Source organism: Bidens hawaiensis, unplaced genomic scaffold (genome assembly GCF_021521415.1).
Source record: "Bidens hawaiensis isolate Kalapana, Puna unplaced genomic scaffold, B.hawaiensis_p1.1 tig00004774_1, whole genome shotgun sequence".
Taxonomy (NCBI): Eukaryota; Viridiplantae; Streptophyta; class Magnoliopsida; order Asterales; family Asteraceae; genus Bidens; species Bidens hawaiensis.
The window spans coordinates 35493-53588 of NW_027491298.1; the positions used below are offsets into that span (position 1 = coordinate 35493).

Here is an 18096-nt window from a genome sequence, read left to right on the forward strand (position 1 = left end):
GTATGTCTATATGTGCGGTTTTAAATCTGGAGTGGTTATCGCATCAGGATCTTATAAGGGGTAGTTTTGATTCCTAACAATGAATCTCTTAATATCTGCATGTAATTCATCTTTAACGTACGGTAACATCAGTAACCTCTATCAACCCCTTGACTTTTTCATGATGAAATATGTGAATCTATACGCAATATGGTGTTTTGTATCATATTAAGTTTAAGTTATTCTTGATGTGAAAATTTTGTCACGCAAGTAAAAGTTATGCTATTCTCAGTTGCGTATCACATTAGGGTAAGTCAAGTAAGATCTCTCAGAACGGGGTGTTTCATGTTTGTGGCTCCACAAACGGTTGATGTGGCATCTGCTCTGCTTGGCTACGTCTGTGGAGTATTTTGGCTACGAATAAAGAATAATGAAACATTCTTTTATCGTAGTGTTCTTCGTTCCATAAATCTGTTGTGCTATCCTTGTTTTAGTGTCTTCTGTTTGCTATAGCAATTGTAGCGACGGTGATTCATCTGTTTGTTTAGAAGAAATTGTAGTGATAATGATTCTTCAATAGGAAATGGTGAAGATATGTAGAAATGAATCATTCAAGGTTAATAGCTGAACAATCAGAAGAGTTAATGAAGGTATTTAAATTGAAAAAACATAACTGAAAACTAGTAAGGTGATAGGTTGATATAGGTTTTGTTTCAAAGTTGAATGGGGTAAAACAACCAGTAACTTCAAAGTACAAATGAATGTTTAAATTTACTAACACGTCAAAAAGAAGTTTGGTTAATTCTACATATGTAGAGTATATGTCTAATCGTCATGTCAGTCTGTCTGTCTGAAACCACATATTTATGCATAATGTTCCTTAAGGGCAGATAATCGCGACCACTTCATCGAATCACACATAAACCTTTGTCATCCATGAAGCTAGTTTAGAGTATGTGTAGCTTAGGGAATGGAATACAACATCTTCATGGATGTTGTGCTATTTCTTAAAGATAGGAGGAACCGTAGTTTTGCATAAATAATGCAACTAAACGGATGATACATAAAATATTAAAATTAAAATGTGCAATGACCAAACATATATTCCCAAAGTAGTTCTACAAATGATTTGCAAAAGAGTGATAATATTATTGTTCAAAAGATTCATTCTAGCGAGAATTCGGCAAATTTATTCATTTGTTTTCTAGAACACGACGAATTTTTTATGTGATAGGTCATCACACTCTTTAATTTGAAGAGCCTTGTTGCATCATTCTAGTCAGACTATGTTTCTTAACCGGACCCCCGCTAGCTTCAGAGTTTGTCTTTGGCATATCCCCAGGAAATCATACAGCCGGCTGCCACTTGACAGTCGTTGTACCATCACAAGAGCAGAACTCTCTAATGTTACATGTGGTGGGACTAAAACCCGGATGGGCTCGGTATTCGAGCTGACAACCTCGCAAGGCCTAGCTCAAATCTTTCTTTACCAGTATCCACCCAAAGTGCCACAACTGAGGATCGAACTTGAGTCTCCAATAAAGAACTCAAGCCTCCTGATTCTCGATTCTCAAAATTTAAGTTAAAAAAAAACAAGCTAATAGATAAGATATACTTTAAATATATAATATTCGAATCCTTTGAAATATATTTGGCATTTTAATTGATATTGTAGTTGAATTATCATAGGATGCGGTGTTGTAAATATTTATCTTCAAATTTTTAATTAAAGAAAATTACGTCATTCATTTTTTCTAAATCACCAATATACCGTAAGAATAACCAATGTAACATATATTTCTTACATTGACCAAGATTATTTATATTATTTCACCGACAATGTCGGTTTGGCGCGAAGGAGGATGTTGCCGGAAATTGCGTTGCAATGAGAGAGGAGTGGGTAGTTCTTCATTTCTATCCTCGTATACACAAAATGATAAAGTAACATGAAGCTGTCACGTGGAAAAAGAGAAACGTGATACTCTCTGTAGAGGTAATACTTGTCAACATTTTAACTAATACACATAACAGGTGACGGGTACAACAAACAATGCGGAAGATACTACACGAGCATAAAGAAAAATGAATCTTAAAAGTTAAGACAGTCAAGATCTTTCAATTTAATATATGCAAAATAATATGAGGGGATCCTTTGTGATTGAATCCATCTTTAGTATATATATGCGAAACTTTTAAAATCTTTCTGATTGTTTTTTAAATTCTCTCAAGAGTCAAGACATTAGATTATTTTATTTATAAATAAAAGTTTCTCATGTATTTGACTCGAATTCACGGGTATGGGTCTCACCAAACCAGTATAGCTCTTAAACGGATTATAACATCTCATTAAATTAAAAATTAATCTTACTAAATATTTGATGTAAAAATCCTATAAAATAGGGATTCATAATAAATATTAATTAATATCCGATTTAAAAAAATATATTATTTATAATTAAAACCTTTACAATAAAAAAAAATAATAAGCGGGTCATTGGTCACCAAATTCAGATAACTTTTAAACGGGTTATAACATATCATTTATTTGTAAAACTCTTTTATCATCAAACCTTAAGTATATTATTAACTTTCTTACATTAAAAAAAATTAAATTCAAAAAATAAATATTAAAAAACGAAAAATATAAAAACAACGCCGTAATACGAAAGATAAAACCTAGTAAATGAATGAACGAGAAAAGATTGATTGAGCCAAATATAGAATTTCTATCTTGTAAACACACTCTAAAGGCCAAAAAATCATTAGAACCACCACAATATACACGATTTACAAAATGGAAAACACCAAAAAAAAAAAAAAAAGAATTACAAAAGCTATAACTTAATACTTCTATGCTCCGTCCAAAACGCGGAACCTTTATGTGTTCCACAACATATGTTTCCGAATGTCTTCTATTTAATATCCCAACGTTCCTACATCTCCAAATTGTCCACAAGGTGAAAAAAACACTGATTGAACTGCCTTCTTTTTTTTCTTTAGCATTGACTTGGTTAGCACCAAACTCCAACATTTATTTGTCTAACGGTTGTCACATTTGTAGGTTATGGAATATATATTAAGCCACGAAGATACATGTCACCAAATAAGTTTTGCCACCGAACATGATACAAGAAAATGATTCATTGATTCATGTAAAACTACACAATTGAAGCATAACGTCACCTAGCTTAACTCCTTGTAAAGCTAGGGTGTGACAATTGGCAAAATTTATGTCAATATTCATACAATTTATTAACGTTAATCAATCACTATTATTTATCATAAGCATTTTAATACGCATGCATAATCATTTCATCATTTAAAAAGTAAATAAGCACCTTGATTGCATGTCATATACAAATAAGTAATGTTAAAAATTATCGCGTCACACACATAAATACCCGACACACACAACGATTGATGATACTATATTTAAAGTATTAAACTAATACTTATATATTTTATAGGAAGAGCAATACATTATATTTTAATTTATATATATAACAACCATAACCGTGTCCAAACATAACGGTGCTTTATGCCTCGCAAACGCACTCACGTAAGCGAACGCGTATTACGACTAAATAAAACAGTATATCAAAAAACTTAACCTAATAGTCTCCTAATGATTTTGCTACACATAGAAGCATAGTAAACTCAAGGTTTAACTTTTAATTATGCTAAGTTATAACTAAAAGAGTGTACCACGCAAATTAACTATAATGTAATTATCTAATAATAGGGTGAAGTTATTCTACAAAGGGGGCGAAAATAAGAAGGATGATAAGGATTTGTAGCAAAAGAAACCTCTTAAAAAATAATGAAAAATTAATAAAAGATCATAACTCAAAATTTAATAAAAAAACGAAAAATGTATAATACAAAAATGTTTCCACCATCTTTCTCGTTCTAAAAAAAACAAGGCACAGTGTTGAGTGAAAAAGATCATTGTTTTTTTATTTATAACTGTGTCTTGTGTTTATTTTCGTCATTGAGCATGTCTTTTTTTTTCCTTACATTGTGTTATTTTTTTCTTGATATTATGTTATATTACTCAATATTGTGTCATATTTTGTTCGACATTGTGTTATATTTTGCGCTCTATTGTGTATTTTTTTGGTTTACCATTATGTTGCTTGTTCATTTTCGGCATTGTGTCTTTTCGCCAGTTTTTTTTTAAACAGGAATAGAGGGAGAAACATTTTGGTTTTTTAATTTTTTTTTTTTCGTTTTTAATTTATATATTAAGTTATGATTTTTTTTATTAGCTTTTTTAAATTTTTTAAGACGTTTTTTATATGGTCACAAATTATTCTCACACTTCTATTTTTGTTTCTCTGTATTTTAACTTTACCCCTAATAATAATTAAAACCTCTAACTAATCCACCCCTCATACACAAAAATCGGATGTTCCCCATGTTATGCATGCCAAAACTGATGGCGTGCACATAACACAAAATTTCACTAAGTAGTGATAAAAGCAAATGCCACTATTTCCTATTGATCAAGAATGACTTTCCACTTATAATTATTACACGAAAAGAGAGTTAAGATAAGCCAAATGCTAAGAAAAACAAACAAAATCCATTCCACTTACCCCTTTGCCCCCTCTCGTTCTTGGTTACATCATACACACACACACAAAGCCTACAAACCTTCGTAAGCTATCAAATGATGGCGAAAGGAATTAATGTCATGCATGCAAAACTGAAGAGGTAGGTCCCAGCAGAGCCCAGTTGGACCCGCAAGACTCACCTCAAAGAGGGACGTCTGCGCAGTTGAACCCGCAAGACTCACCTTCAACAGGGACGTCTGCGCAAAGGCTAAACTCGCAAGACTCACCTTGAAGAGACGTCTGCGCAGAAACCAACTGGATCCGCAGGACCCACCATGCTCAGAGACATGACATCCTTACGCGCAGTACGCAAGCTGTTCCCGTAGGAAAAGCCTCCCAATGGTCGACGTACTCCGCCTGTTCCCGCAGAAACGGATACTAGCCATCAGGGAAGGCTACCCGCGCAGCAAGGCTACACGCACAAGGCACTTAACTCTTAAATAATTCAGTAATGTCACCTGAAGAAGGAGTGAGCAAGCCGGGAACACTCCCGCACAAAGCCGGGAACACTCCCGCACAAATGACCAGTCCGTACGATACTGGAGGATCTTTTGTACTGTACCTGACGAGGTATGGACAAAAGATCTGACCAAAGATACGACAGCTCACTGACAACAGTATGACGAGCAGCACGCTCTTGTATTGTATGTCACTATCAGCCGCTGCCTACTCACCAACCTGTCGGAGGACGTGCATAGCCTGCTGTTGGTGGAACAGGAATAGTACACAGCCGGCCTGGTCACTATCAGCCGCTGCCTACCGACCAACCACCAGCATGGCACGTGCGTAGCCCACAGTTGGCAGAACAGGAATACTATTCAGCCGGCTGTACCTGCTTGGAAACCTACCTTCGGCTATAAATACTCCAACACCTTGGAATGGTATGGACACATTACATTACATTACCTTATCACATCTTATCTTTTCTAGCAATCTCTTAATATACACTTATATTCAAGAGCAATCTAGTCTGATTCTCACGCCGGATGGTGGTCACAAGGAGGTACCCCCCCCTTCTAAGTGACGAGCTCACGGTGTCTGTTTTGCAGGTCACCAGAAGAACCATCTTTGCCGGACATAACCCCTCGTGGGAAACATCTATTTAACCCCCAGATTATCCGTAATCTGCCCGAGGTCGATTAGTGTTTCTTCATTGGCGCCATCCGTGCATAAAAGCTAGAACCAATTCTCACAGTTTTTTCAAAACCTCCGAAAAGATAGTTAACGTCACTCCGGTCCCCAGGCCAGGGAGTAACCAAGAAACCCCGGTAACCACAACCCCAACTACTGGGGGGAACACCGGCGAATACACACATTTTACGAACACTACCCCGGTTACCCAAGCCGGGGCAAGTGCAGTAAATTTTACGAACACTACCCCGGTTACCCGAGCCGGGACAAGTGCAGTAAACAATCATCCCCTGGGATTCATTGATACCCAGGTGGAAAGACAACAGACGAGGCCCCCCCGCCAAACACTTGAACAAGTTAAAGCGTGGGCGAAAAAACGTCAAAGGGAATTCCAAGCTGAGTTGGATGAACGCTTACGTTTACTCCAACAGGCTGACGAATTCGGAAGCACTCAATAGCTCAACATGAGCAATGAGTGCGAGTACTTGGACGATGATTCGGAGGAATCCGACACCGACGTAAACCCTCGCCATAAGGCGAAAGGGAAGCGTAAGGAAACGGACTTCCAACCAAGAAGGAATTTTGGAGAAACCTTCAAACCAAAAAACGCGGGTGGAAACCCACGTGACTTCTCTAAAACCTTCAGACCAACCGCTGCAAATGCAGGAACCTCCAAGTTTGCAAGGGACATTGCGTAAGCAATCGCCCCAAGAAGTGCCAAACAGATGTCAAACATCGGCACCTATGATGGTATATCCGACCCAGACGATCATTTGAACAGATTTATAGCGGGGGCAACCGTCAGCAACTGGACGGAACCCACGTGGTGTTATATGTTCCAGATGACGTTGGTCGGAGCAGCCAGAGCGTGGTTCGACCGTCTACCGGTCCACCACATTTACGATTGGGCAGACTTCCAACAGAAGTTCAGCCAACACTTCAGTCAACAAAGAAAGTACACTGAAGAGCAATGGACAATCCTCAACTGCATCCGAGAGGAAGATGAGTCTTTGCTAGACTTCATCACTCGCTTCAACTCAAAGAAGCTAAGTCTGGGTAATATTAGCGAAGATCTTGTTCGCGCTGCTTTCATCCAGGGCACAAAAGACCCAGAGCTCATCCGCACCTTAACGGGTAAAGATGGCATGCCATCCACATGGCATGCCATCATGACAGTAGCTAAACGCTTCGCGGAAGCGGAAAAGCAACTGGGTAGAGATCTTCCCCAGAACACAAACCTCTACACCCAGAAAACAAGAGAAAACAATGTCCTTACCGCCCGACTAAACAAAAAGAGGAAGCTAGGCATTTGGCAGTCAAGGGTAAACTTTGACACCTCATCCGGCTCGCACCCTCGGTTAGGCGGAAAGGATAACATGCCGTCGTCAAACCGGAACTCCAGATGGACGCCACTCACCAAAAGCGTCACCGAGATATTCGACACCGAGAGACTCCCATGGCCAAAGGCTCCAATAATCCGAGAGCGTCACAACGCTGATCAGAGCAAATTCTGTGACTTCCACAGGACAAGAGGCCACAACACCGAGGAATGCGTAGACTTGAAGGACATCGTCGAAGCATTTGTCAGAGATGGGACGCTCACGCACCTCGTGGCGTAATGAACGCTGAGCAGGTAATGCGTGTAGAACCCCAGTTGGGGAAAACACGAATAAAACTGCAGCTTCAATGTCGGAGACTACATACTGCGTAAACAACGAGATTCCGAACCAAGTGCATATCGGCTCGAAAGGCTCGATGACACTCCCAAGAACATGGAAGGGAGCTCAATTACACAGTCTGCATGTAGATCAATTCCAAACTTGTAAAAGACAAGGCCTAGAGCCACTTCTAATGAAAATGATTCTCCTTATCACATTGACGCTGATGGTCTAACATTTATACTTAATGAACTTTCCACACTGATATGCCGGTCTTCACCGCATACATAAGTGGGAAAACAAGTCGTTGCGTGTGGAAGGCGGCAAAACCCGCATAAACACAAAAAACGGCAAACCTTCACGCAGGTCAGTCATAGGTAAAGTTTGATCATCCTACTAAATGAAAGTGCTGGTCCTAACCGCACAAATCATGATAGAGGACACCGAACTAACCTATTGACAACCGCGCGTCGAACGGTTAATTTATTCAAAACACTGATATGCCGGTTTTCACCGCATAAATAAGTGTGAAGAAATCGTTGCGTATGGAAGGCGGCAAAACCCGCATAAACACAAAAAACGGCAAACCTTCACGCAGGTCAGTCATAGGTGAAGTTCGGTCATCCCACTAAATGAAAGTGCCGGGCCTAACCGCACAAATCATGATAGAGGAAACTGAACTTTAACCTATTAACAACCGCGCGTCGAACGGTTAACTTATTCAGAACACTTAGAAAATATCTTCAAGGAAAAAATGAGGAAAACCTCCACGCAGGTCAGATATAGGTAAAGTTTAGCCATCCTACAAAGTGACGGTCTTACCCGTACAATCACGAAAGAGGAAGCAAAACTTTAACCTATTATCTGCCACGTTGATAGGTTAACTTATTCAAAGTACTTAAGAAATTGCTAAGTTAAACTAAAGTATGCACAAGCGAATCATATATTGTTTATGCGGCAAAACGAGTGCCAAATTAAACTATAATATGCATGAGCAAGTCGTATAACGTTTATAAAGCAAGAGTGACGGTCCTACCCGCACAAAGGATTTACATTCCATAAAAATTCAAGTATTACAAGAATGGCCGGGTATCTACCCGCCTACAAGAGTGTAAATCTATACAAAAACATAAACCTATCCTAACAGTGGAAAGGGATCTAAAGGTTCAAGCTTCAGGACCACTTCCTCCAAACCCACTTGTACCCGCACCATCACTTGGCTGTGGCGGTTCAAGGAAGGTCTTGAGAATGGTTAACCCATCATCAGCAGCAGCAACTTCGTTCACCTTTTCCACCACTGGATGCGGGAAGGCAGCATACTGGTTCACTGCTTGGTCATAAGCAGCTTCAGTATCCACATCATATAAAGGGAAGTTGGAAGGCGGGATGCCCTTCTCAACGAACCCTAGACCAAGCAGGAAGCCAGCCTTTTCCCCATCCTCATGAGAAGCGTTGAGGGCTGCGCTCATGGCATCGTCATATGATGTGTCCGTGAAGACCCGATGCACAACCTACAAAACAAAAATACAAGTATCAAAACATTTTCTAAGTATAAAGAAAAGCGTGAAGACATTATGAAGCTAAGCTTACCTGCGACAACGCTTCTCGTAGAAGCCATTCCTTGGTAACCAGAGCCTCCTGGAGGGCAGCTTGAGCTTGGTTATGGGCGCGTTCGGCTTCACTTTTGTTAAGGTTGGCAAGCAACACTTCCTTAGCAGCAGCCTCTTCAACGCCCTTTAGCTTACTCTCAGTATGGTCAAGCATACCCCTCTGGTCCAAGATTTCTTGAAGCTTCTTGGCGTCTTCCATGGCCAAGGCGTCATGAGCCTGCTGGAGCCTCTCTAATTTGGCTTTGAGCTCCTCATTCTCGGTGCGTAGAGGCTCAGCAACAGCTTCAGCCCTGGTGGCCCTCTCAGTTGCGTTCCGAGCGGTTTCCTTAGCTAACCGAAGCTGTTCGTTAACAGCTTGGGCAGCCTTGGAACGGGCCTCGAGACGGGCCTGAACCTCAACCTCAAGGGCCTTGAAGGCCTTCTCCTTCTCCGCAGCAACGGCGGAGAGCCTTCTGTTCTCCTCCCGGACAGCCCGCGCCTGAGCTACTTCTTGGATACGAGCTGCTTTTAACTTGTCGTTTTCACGACAAAGTAGCTCGACGCACGGCTACATCCGGGCAAGGAGAATTCGAAGCTCGTTTGTCAGCCTACCCTCCTGGTAGCTTGACATAGCTTCTCCCAGTGCACCACTGGGGGCGGCGTGGCGCGCCCACTCGACGCAGTCCACAGCCGTCCGAAGGGTGGTTCCCCGGCGGATGTTCCACCGCGGAACAAACACCTCATTCGAATCCGACACTGCAAAAACAAAAAGCAGTTAGGAAAAGATAAAAAAAAAACATAGCAGGCCAAAATAACCCTACGCACCTGTAGGGTCGACGACAGGCCTGTAGCCGCCAAACCCATCACCCGAACCTAACGGATATCCATCCAAGAGGTCAGGCAGATGGGAAGGGGGCAGAGATTGGCTAGACGCCCCAACCCCAAACATACCTGCTGAACCGGCCGAGGGCGAGGTGGTCGCTGGTGCCGGAGGCGCGGTTGAAGCCGCCGTCGTAGGAACCAACAGAGGTGAACTCACCGGAGGTGAACTCACAACCGTGGTCGCCGCTGCGGAAGAGCCCGCAGAAAAACTCACCGCCGGCTCAGTGAAGGAATCAGTGAATATGGCACTGACAGCCGGCGGAGACGACGTCACAGTTGGAACAGTTGCCTCAACCGAGTGAGCAACTGAACCAACACGTGAAGCAGGCGCAGCCGCCTGGGTCATCGCCTCGGGTAGGTTGACCAAACCTACCGTCATGGGTCCAGAAGTGCTCCTCCCCGCTCCACCCTGGAATGCGGTTGCATCCACGCCTGTATGAAGACAACATATTTAAATATAATGGCGGAAAGATATGAAGTTTAAGTTAAAGTTTACACTTACGAGTCCTCTTGAGCTTGAAGGTGCGAATAGGCGGGGACGAACCCGATGGCCGGCCTCTTCACGCCGGTCACCGTCGTTGTACTAGGCTGCCCGGAGGTGACAGCTGTCTCAACCTCCGGAACAGTGGTCTCATCACCACCAGGGTTCCCCGCCACCTCTTCACTCTCGGTCTCCGACTCTGACCGATTCCCTTGATCGGCAGTGGAGGCAACCTTCGCCTTGCCCTTCCCGCCGGCAGCCTTCTTCTTCCTCGCCAAGAAAGGACCATCTGCGGATTCCTCATCAGAAGATGACAAAATTAGAGGAATTCCCGCAGAGGTTTGAGCATTGAGAGGGCGAGGGTCAAAAAGTTCTTTACCTGGCCGCCTGGCGCTCAGAATCTCGTGGCCTGGCGGGTAGACCTCCACGAACCGATCCGCCGTTTGCTCAAGGATGGGCAACTCGTTCTCATCTAGAGCACGAGTACCCATCCGAGCGGGACCATCACTCTCCCGCGGCTGCAGGAGAGACTGCAAGTCGTTTCCCTCTGAAAACAAAAAGAAAAAACGGTTAGAACAAAAACCCTAAATTAACGGATAATATGAAGCATACCGTACGGGACAGGGTTCAAACCGTATTCGAGGACGATGGGAATCTGTGACGCCTCCTTCCACACCCGGCTCATCCCGAGCATCACCATCCCGGACTCCGCAAAGCGGTAAACCGGAGACTGGATCCGTGAAACCTTGGAGAACCATTCCACCTCCTGGTAGTTGGAGGCGTGAAGGTTCGGGAGAGCTCTCCCGTTCTTGAACGTCATCGCTATGGGGACGACGCGAGCGGAGATATAGAAGAACTCCCGCTTCCAAGATCGAAGACTGCGCTCGGTAGCGCAGATCTTCAAACCCTTGATCCGATTGACCAAGGTATACCACCCCTGGATGCACCTCCAGGAATAGAAGGTCATCAGGTGGTCAACATGGGGCTCCACACCCAGAATGAGACACACCCACTCGAAATGGCGGATCTTGGCGATCGCCATTGGGTGTACCTCAGTCAGATGCACACCGTGTCTCTCCAGAACACGGTATACAAACTTCGTCAATGGGAACCTGAGATTCCCAAAGACGAAGAATGCAGCGTACACCCCTATCTTGCCCTTGGGGGCATCGTACACCGTCTGATGAGGTGCAGGAAACTCAGGCTCGAAAGGCTCGAGCATGAACTTCCTGACGACGTACTGATAAAGGTCGACCGGAAGAGCACACTGGCACTCGCCAGCAGTACTCTTGTCATCCTTGTCCGACGTGGACGACGGATTCTCGAAGTATACATCGGACTCCTCGACAGTAACCTCAGGATCATGAGAAGACATGTTTGGGATGTAAACAAGAACGATTTCAGGAGAATGCTCGACAGAAAAGTTAGAGTATTCGCCGGAAATCGTTTAGAGGAAGAAGAGAGGTGAAACTGTGAGTTGAGATGCAACCTCTCCTCCCTTTATATACTCATCGCAATGAATGCGATGAATTTAATGCGGATGAGAGAGGAAAACGCTAGTGCAATGAAACTATGACACATGGAAAAAGCAAGCTGGCAACAGCTGTTGACAGGACGCGTGCCGTAAACTTCACGGCCACGCGCCCGAAAACTCGCACCCACGCGCCTGAAAAAGCGTCTGGAATGACCATATACTGTCACGTCGTCATAACTTCCTGCACGTCATGACACTGTCAGAAGAAACCGTCGGACGACGTTTCAACAGTTTGGACTGTTCTTATCATTTCACCAACTCTTCGAATTTCAAAAAGATTCAAAAAGATTCAAAAGTAAGAGGAATATACCCCTTACCTTGGCAACCAAGTAACTATAAGACAGGTGCGAGTACAGTGTTAAGGCAAAACCCTTCACATACTTAGCACCTGCAGGGAATTGAAGCCAGGAATACCTTGGAAGTAAAGTAACTATAAGACGAGTGCGGGTACAGTGTCAAGGCGAAACCCTTCACATACCTAGCACTCCGCAGGGAATTGAAACCAAGAAGGATCTTCTGGGCCATGCTTGCGGAAACGGGAATAACATCTCCGCATAGCGGGAACGTCGAGAACTAGATTGTTTGAAGCTCCAAGATGGAATTGGTGGTTTTAACATAATTGATCACTATGTTCAAAACTACCAAAACCTCATGGAGAATCTATACAAGTGGAACTCAACGCTCCTGACTTGCGAGGAGGTTACAGACCTACCCGCATCATACCCAAAGATCAAGCAGAAAAGTCGGGAATTTCTGCACGTGACATTAGGACTTCCGCGGGAAGAATCCCCATGGAAAACCTTAAAACTAAACCCTTTTCAAAACCCTTTGCTTAAGTCCAAAAGTTCACCTCACTTATTAACAATTCATGAGAAGAACATTGGACTGGGGGGACTTGAAGAGGTAGGTCCCAGCAGAGCCCAGTTGGACCCGCAAGACTCACCTCAAAGAGGGACGTCTGCGCAGTTAAACCCGCAAGACTCACCTTCAACAGGGACGTCTGCGCAAAGGCTAAACTTGCAAGACTCACCTTGAAGAGACGTCTGCGCAGAAACCAACTGGATCCGCAGGACCCACCATGCTCAGAGACGTGACGTCCTTACGCGCAGTACACAAGCTGTTCCCGCAGGAAAAGCCTCCCAATGGTCGACGTACTCCGCCTGTTCCCGCAGAAACGGATACTAGCCATCAGGGAAGGCTACCCGCGCAGCAAGGCTACACGCACAAGGCACTTAACTCTTAAATAATTCAGTAATGTCACCTGAAGAAGGAGTGAGCAAGCCGGGAACACTCCCGCACAAAGCCGGGAACACTCCCGCACAAATGAGCCAGTCCGTACGATACTGGAGGATCTTTTAACTGTACCTGACGAGGTATGGACAAAAGATCTGACCAAAGATACGACAGCTCACTGACAACAGTATGACGAGCAGCACGCTCTTGTACTGTATGTCACTATCAGCCGCTGCCTACTCACCAACCTGTCGGAGGACGTGCATAGCCTGCAGTTGGTGGAACAGGAATAGTACACAGCCGGCCTGGTCACTATCAGCCGCTGCCTACCCACCAACCACTAGCATGGCACGTGCGTAGCTCACAGTTGGCAGAACAGGAATACTATTCAGCCGGCTGTACCTGCTTGGAAACCTACCTTCGGCTATAAATACTCCAACACCTTGGAATGGTATGGACACATTACATTACATTACTTTATCACATCTTATCTTTTCTAGCAATCTCTTAATATACACTTATATTCAAGAGCAATCTAGTCTGATTCTCACGCCGGAGGGTGGTCACAAGGAGGTACCCCCCCCCTTCTAAGTGACGAGCTCACTATGTCTGTTTTGCAGGTCACCAGAAGAACCATCTTTGCCGGACATAACCCCTCGTGGGAAACATCTATTTAACCCCCAGATTATCCGTAATCTGCCCGGGGTCGATTAGTGTTTCTTCAAAAACATATCCAAGACCAAACGATTTACCCGAATAAGCCCTTACACCATTATGGCCATATGGGTTGAAATCAAACAAGGAAAAATACTTTCAACCCTTCCATTTCTATAAACACACGTAAGCCTAGAATGTTGGATAAACACATAACATAAACCAGTATAATTAGTATGTTGAGTCGATCCCCTAAAATGGCTCGTACTTGTCATAGGACACACGTAAGTCAGATACTATTACTATCATCAGCCACTGACGCCGAGGTGAGTTTCACGGCCCCTTTTTACTGTTTTTATACATACATAATCTTTTATTGTGTAATAAATGATCCTTATATGATCATGAATTAATCAAGAGCCTTAGATCTTCAGATTAATGCATTCTATAATAATTAACTATGGTTTAGTCAAGAAATATGTGAGTGGTACTATCAGGATTGATCCTCGCTCATGGTTAATTGCATTAACCAATGTGATAATGGGTGCATACAATATAATCTTATACCGTGGGGATACATAATTGGGCAAGTAATATAGATTTAGGTCTGATTATAGGCTCATGTGTTATTACTAATGCGTACTCCTTTCAAGTTTATAGAAAATCATGCATTACATATTTTATCTTTACATGTTTTAAATTCTTTTAAACGTAAACGTTTTGACTTTTGAAAACCATTAATCTATATTGTGTCATTTTAATATGTGAACTTACAACATTATGTTAGTGTTTTAAAGTATGTTTTCATGCTGTTAAGCAAGTAAGAAGAATTGTGGGTGCGAAGCATTGCATGTCGGATCACCTATTTTGGAGGAATTTATGTCTATAACTTTAACTATTTTGAGTCTTAGATTTTGGAAATTCTATAATTATGTTGTGTTTTGAAATGCCCTAAAACAATTTATTTTATAAAACATTTAAACTATTTGGTGATATATGAATGTAATGCTTGCTTTAATCAACAGTTTTGATATGTTCGTCAAGCACCCACGTTTTTGCCGAGTCGGGCTGTAACACAAGGCATCTTTAGCAACTATCAAGATCCGTCAGCCATCCAAAGTGGTTTAACTTCAACGGAACCTAGTTACTCCACGAGAATAACAGGTTTGATTACAACTAGTCCATCACTTCACTTGAATTCCAGCCCAAACAGTCTTTTGTGTCAAATAACTCATATTGGTCTGACGCCACCATGAGTTCACCCAGCTTCAACCATTCGATCATCGTACGTGGGTTTCTATCCCATCTAGTTCTACTGTAACACTCACTCGGCCACCGTGGCTTTTTTATTCTTGGCAACTGCAAACAATTCAGCCAACTTAGTACTTATCTCAAAAGACTTCCGACTCACTAATCAGTCTAAAAACCCACCTTTGTCCCAGGCCCAACTACAACCTTAAGCTTTTCTTGTTTATACAAAAGGTAGTTACATGTTAGCATTAGATCCACATGTTTTATACTATTATTATGTGCTCATAAACATTTTCTCGGTTCCGAAAACATACATCCATACCTGTATAATCATTAAAAACCATGTTACTTGTTTATTTATGTTTAAATCTTACAAATACACAAACCCCACTCAAGAATCTTCTAATTTCATCTTCACTTTCTTCATGTACACCAATTACATTGATAATTTCATAAACGTTTTACATATTTTAGTTTTCATGTTTAAGCCGATCGATCACTCCCTTTCTATGGATCAATCACTCGTCCAGTAAAACGATTAATTGTGAACTATTTGTAATTTGTATAGTCACTAAAAACCTATATGCATGAGCATGATTGTTGCAACTCCACCAGGCCTCTTTCCACTGAATAATCTTTTGCTTCAATCTTCAATCTAGATAAACCTTCCTTATTAAACACTTCCGTTTACATATTCAAAACTTCAAATCAATCTCTGGATCAATCACATCTAGTCAATATACAACACGATCAAACATAAACCGGTACCATAACTTATTCAAAGACCCCCGCCAAACCATTCAAATTATAAACAACCGTTATACATTGTAGTCACAAACGATTATAAACTTTAAATAAACTAGATTATTTACCAAAACAAAGCGAACATTAATTAGCCATAGCAACGAATAGGATCATTGCAACCTTTCTCAGTAGACTGCCTGAACCCAAACCGACCTCCCTTTGCGAGATACTGCTGGTGGTACTCTTCAGCCCGGTAGAATTTCTTTGCTGGCAGAATCTCCGTTACAATTTTTCGGTTCAGTTTCTGCTGGTGCTTCTCCATTGATTCTCGTGCTGCTTTCTCTTGCTCTGGTGTGTAGATATATATTCCAGATCGGTATTGTGTGCCGACATCATTCCCCTAACCAAATCAACAACCGAGATTTAAAATTTATCAAGAAAATTTTCCAACTAGGGTTCAACCTCTAACAAATTGCATCGATTATCAACAATCTAACATCGACTGGGTGTAATTGTGATAATTGAATGATACAATTGAACGCGGAAAGTGAAAAAAACACTAGAATTTATCAACAACTGAATCTAGAAATCGATACTATTATTTCTAACGATTGCAATCGATTTGAACAGTCTAACATCAACGGGATGCAATTTTGGGGATCTATACAGGTGCCATAAAGCCAAGCCGTTCGCAAGCTACTCGAGATCGGATTGATAAAAGGCTCAACGAGCCTAGCTTTTTGGAGGTCAAGCCGAGCCCGGGCCATAAACAAAGCTCGTCTGGTTATTGAGAGGAGCTCGAGCCTCGTACGAGAAGCTCGTTTAGGCCTGTCAAGCTTTATGTACCTTGTTAAGTTTTTTGTACCTCTTTCGGAGTTCTATGTATTAAATTTACATGAGCCCAAGCCAAACCTAGACTTGTATAAAGTATTTATCAAAATACATAAATATAATTAAAAATGTATACAAATTAATTAATAACTAATAAACTAGCCGAGTCTGAGCTTGAAAAACGACTCGCGCGCCAAGCCAAGCTCAAGCTTTAAAAAAAGATGCTTGTAATGAGCCCGTGTTGGCACATTTGCACTGATAATGCTACAATTCATTAACACCTGAATCTAGAAATGTATCCGATAATCGATTGCGAACAAACTAACACCGTTTGGATGTAATTGTGAGAATCCAATAACCGAATTGATCATCGATAACGAAAAACCCCTAAAACTCATCAACAATTAAAATCCAAATCCCCAATTAACAACCACCCACTAACCTGACGGTTAAGAGTAGTAGGATCATGCCTCTCCCAGAAGCAATCCAGCAAATTCTCATAACTGCACTCTTTAGGGTCGAACTGGACCCGAACAACCTCTGAATGGTTAGTAGTCCCGGAGCAAATATCATTATAAGTGGGGTTATCCAGAAACCCTTGGGTATACCCGACTTCGGTTTTGGTAACACCCGGAACCCTCTGGAAGGCCAGCTCCACGCCCCAGAAGCAACCCGCCCCGAATTGGGCGAACTGCTGACCCGGGGCCGGAACGTCGTCGTCTGGGCCCTGGGCTATTGAAGATGACTGGTCCAGGGAGCCGTTGGTGGGGGTGCGTGCACTGAATCCGAGCTTGTTTAACCAGTTCATGATTTTGGGGCGGATGGGTTTGGTGGGGGTTACTGGGAAGGATGACGTGGAGGGTTTGTGGTGGCGGTGGAGGAGGGAGGTGAGGGTGATAGGGAGGGCGGCGGTGGTGGTGATGGTGGTGGTGGTGGTGGTGGTGGGTTTGAGGAGTAACATGTTTTGTTGGGTGACGTGGGTGGTTTTAAAGGCTTATCTCTAGGAGGAATTGAAGACAAGTTTCTCACAAATGTAGCAGTGTCCAGAACAAAAACTACAACTACCAATTAACCTTTTTTTTATTTTAATTTCTTTGAATATTTTAATTTTTATATTTATTTAATTTAATAAAATGAATGGGTCCAGTATACCAATTGAAAAATATTTTTTATTTATTATATTTTATCTATAATATATATAAACGAAACCCTTAAAATCCTACGTGTCATGATATAGTCGCTCCCCTCTTTTATGAAAGCCACCAGATTGCTTGATATTAAATAAAGACCTCTCATTTATTTAACCCAAATTCATGGGTATGGGTCCTATCAAAAACCAGATATCTCTTAAACAGGTTATAACATGTCATTAAATTAAAAATTAATCTTACTAATTATTTGTATAAAAATCCTATAAAATAGGGATATACTAAAATTTAATATCCAATTTAAAAAAAAAGATATTATTTATAATTAATAAACAGTTTTATAGTAAAAAACATAAGCGGGTCAT

General features: G+C 42.0%; 1 protein-coding gene across 1 annotated transcript; it reads right to left on the minus strand.

Annotated features, from left to right (window-relative positions):
• Positions 1–15757: 15757 nt before the first annotated feature.
• LOC143628058 (peptide methionine sulfoxide reductase A3-like) lies at positions 15758–17623 on the minus strand. The gene is made up of 2 exons (XM_077097734.1): positions 17026–17623; positions 15758–16152 (listed from the first exon to the last, which is right to left on the minus strand). The coding sequence occupies exons 1-2, from the start codon at positions 17542–17544 to the stop codon at positions 15901–15903; spliced, it is 771 nt and encodes a 256-aa protein (XP_076953849.1). The 5' UTR covers positions 17545–17623; the 3' UTR covers positions 15758–15900.
• Positions 17624–18096: the final 473 nt, after the last annotated feature.